Here is a 1443-nt window from a genome sequence, read left to right on the forward strand (position 1 = left end):
ATTTATGTTTTTATAATAGGGGGAATTTTGTTCGATTTGTTGGAATTGCTAGAATGTTTTGTTAGAAGCACTTGTTATACATTTTTGGAAAGCTAAGGGGTAGGGGAATCGAAATTACAATGTTTCCAATTTTTTTTCGGACACTTTGGTGCGATTTTCGGACAAATATGACGGTCTCAGGCAAAAATCATAGGGTTAAAAGTTAATGAAAATTTTAGCTCGAGAAAACGGAGACCTCGAAATCAAAACGAATAGGATTGTGTGGGATTGAAATTTGTCGGTCAAATGTAAAATGAAATAATAATGACGTTTGCATAACGGAGCGCTAGAAAATGCAATATAGATGCTTGTAATCCTCTGACATTAAAATTTATTACTTTGATCTTGAAATACTATTTCTTCGCTGATTACAATCGTACGATATTTCTAGACAGAATTTGCCTCTCTAATTGCACATTTATGATTTATGATAATTGCTAAATCTATTTCAGACTTAATTACGGGTGATTAGATTATTAAAGTGTATTCATCACAATAAGTCTGCACACGGTAAACCAATCAAGTCTGATCCTTGGTCAAACGAGGGTTTAATTAAGCTGTAATAACGATTGTCTGTTGCGGCAGGTCGTTTGACCACGATGTCTGAAATACTCCCAAAAAATTAATGGAGCGTAGCAAACCAGTTCTCCGTGAGGACTGTATAAAAATCTAAAAAAAGGCGTTAACAACACCACTCACTACAAACACATCAAAATGTTTGCAGTCTTCATGATTCTCGCTTCAGCCATTTATTTGGCGCACGGCGATGCTAATTGCCCGTCTGCATTGCGCACTGGAGAATTGCGCATTTGCTGTCTCACAAATGCATGGACAGTGACAATGATGGCAGCGGACATGTCCAGACTTACACATGTGACGGAAAACCAGACCAGCAAATCATTGCTTGCAATGATGGCACGATCAGAAACATGGCCAAAAATTACTGTTTAACACCAAGCAATACTGGAGCTGGCACTGGAGATTTGACATTTCAACCTTGTGAACTTTACCCATCTGTTCCTGATTATCAAAAATTCAAAACTGGTGGAAGTCGATCCTACACTGACGCCAGTGGAATAAAACAGACTGGTTACGAGTACAAGAACGTCAAATCCAACCTTTGTGTCGACGTCAATGCTTCAGGGGGCCACGGTAATATCGCTATCTATAATTGCCAGAATAGCGATGACCAATTTTTCTACTTCCGCAACCGAGGGAAAGTAGTCAATTCTGGACGGTTGAGAAATCAGAAATCAGGACAGTGTGCGACAGCTGATAACACTGGTTGGAAATCAAACATATACACCACACCATGCACTGATAGCCGAAAGCAATACTGGACGCATTACGAGAACGGCGAGGTTTTGAAACATGGCATCAAACACGTGTATGGATCCAGATGGT

At 39.4% G+C, this 1443-nt stretch overlaps 1 protein-coding gene across 1 annotated transcript; it reads left to right on the forward strand.

The window, feature by feature from the left end:
- Window positions 1–709: 709 nt before the first annotated feature.
- Window positions 710–1408, forward strand: LOC136805375 (galactose/N-acetylgalactosamine-binding lectin CEL-III-like; the record flags this gene model as incomplete). Its single annotated transcript, XM_067061957.1, is given in 1 exon segment — window positions 710–1408. A coding segment is annotated over 1 exon segment (542 nt), but the record flags the coding sequence as incomplete, so codon positions are not given.
- Between the last annotated feature and the right edge of the window lie 35 nt (window positions 1409–1443).

The sequence above is a fragment of the Clytia hemisphaerica genome, unplaced genomic scaffold, assembly GCF_902728285.1.
Source record: "Clytia hemisphaerica strain Z4C2 unplaced genomic scaffold, Clytia hemisphaerica genome assembly, whole genome shotgun sequence".
In the NCBI taxonomy this organism is placed as follows: Eukaryota; Metazoa; Cnidaria; class Hydrozoa; order Leptothecata; family Clytiidae; genus Clytia; species Clytia hemisphaerica.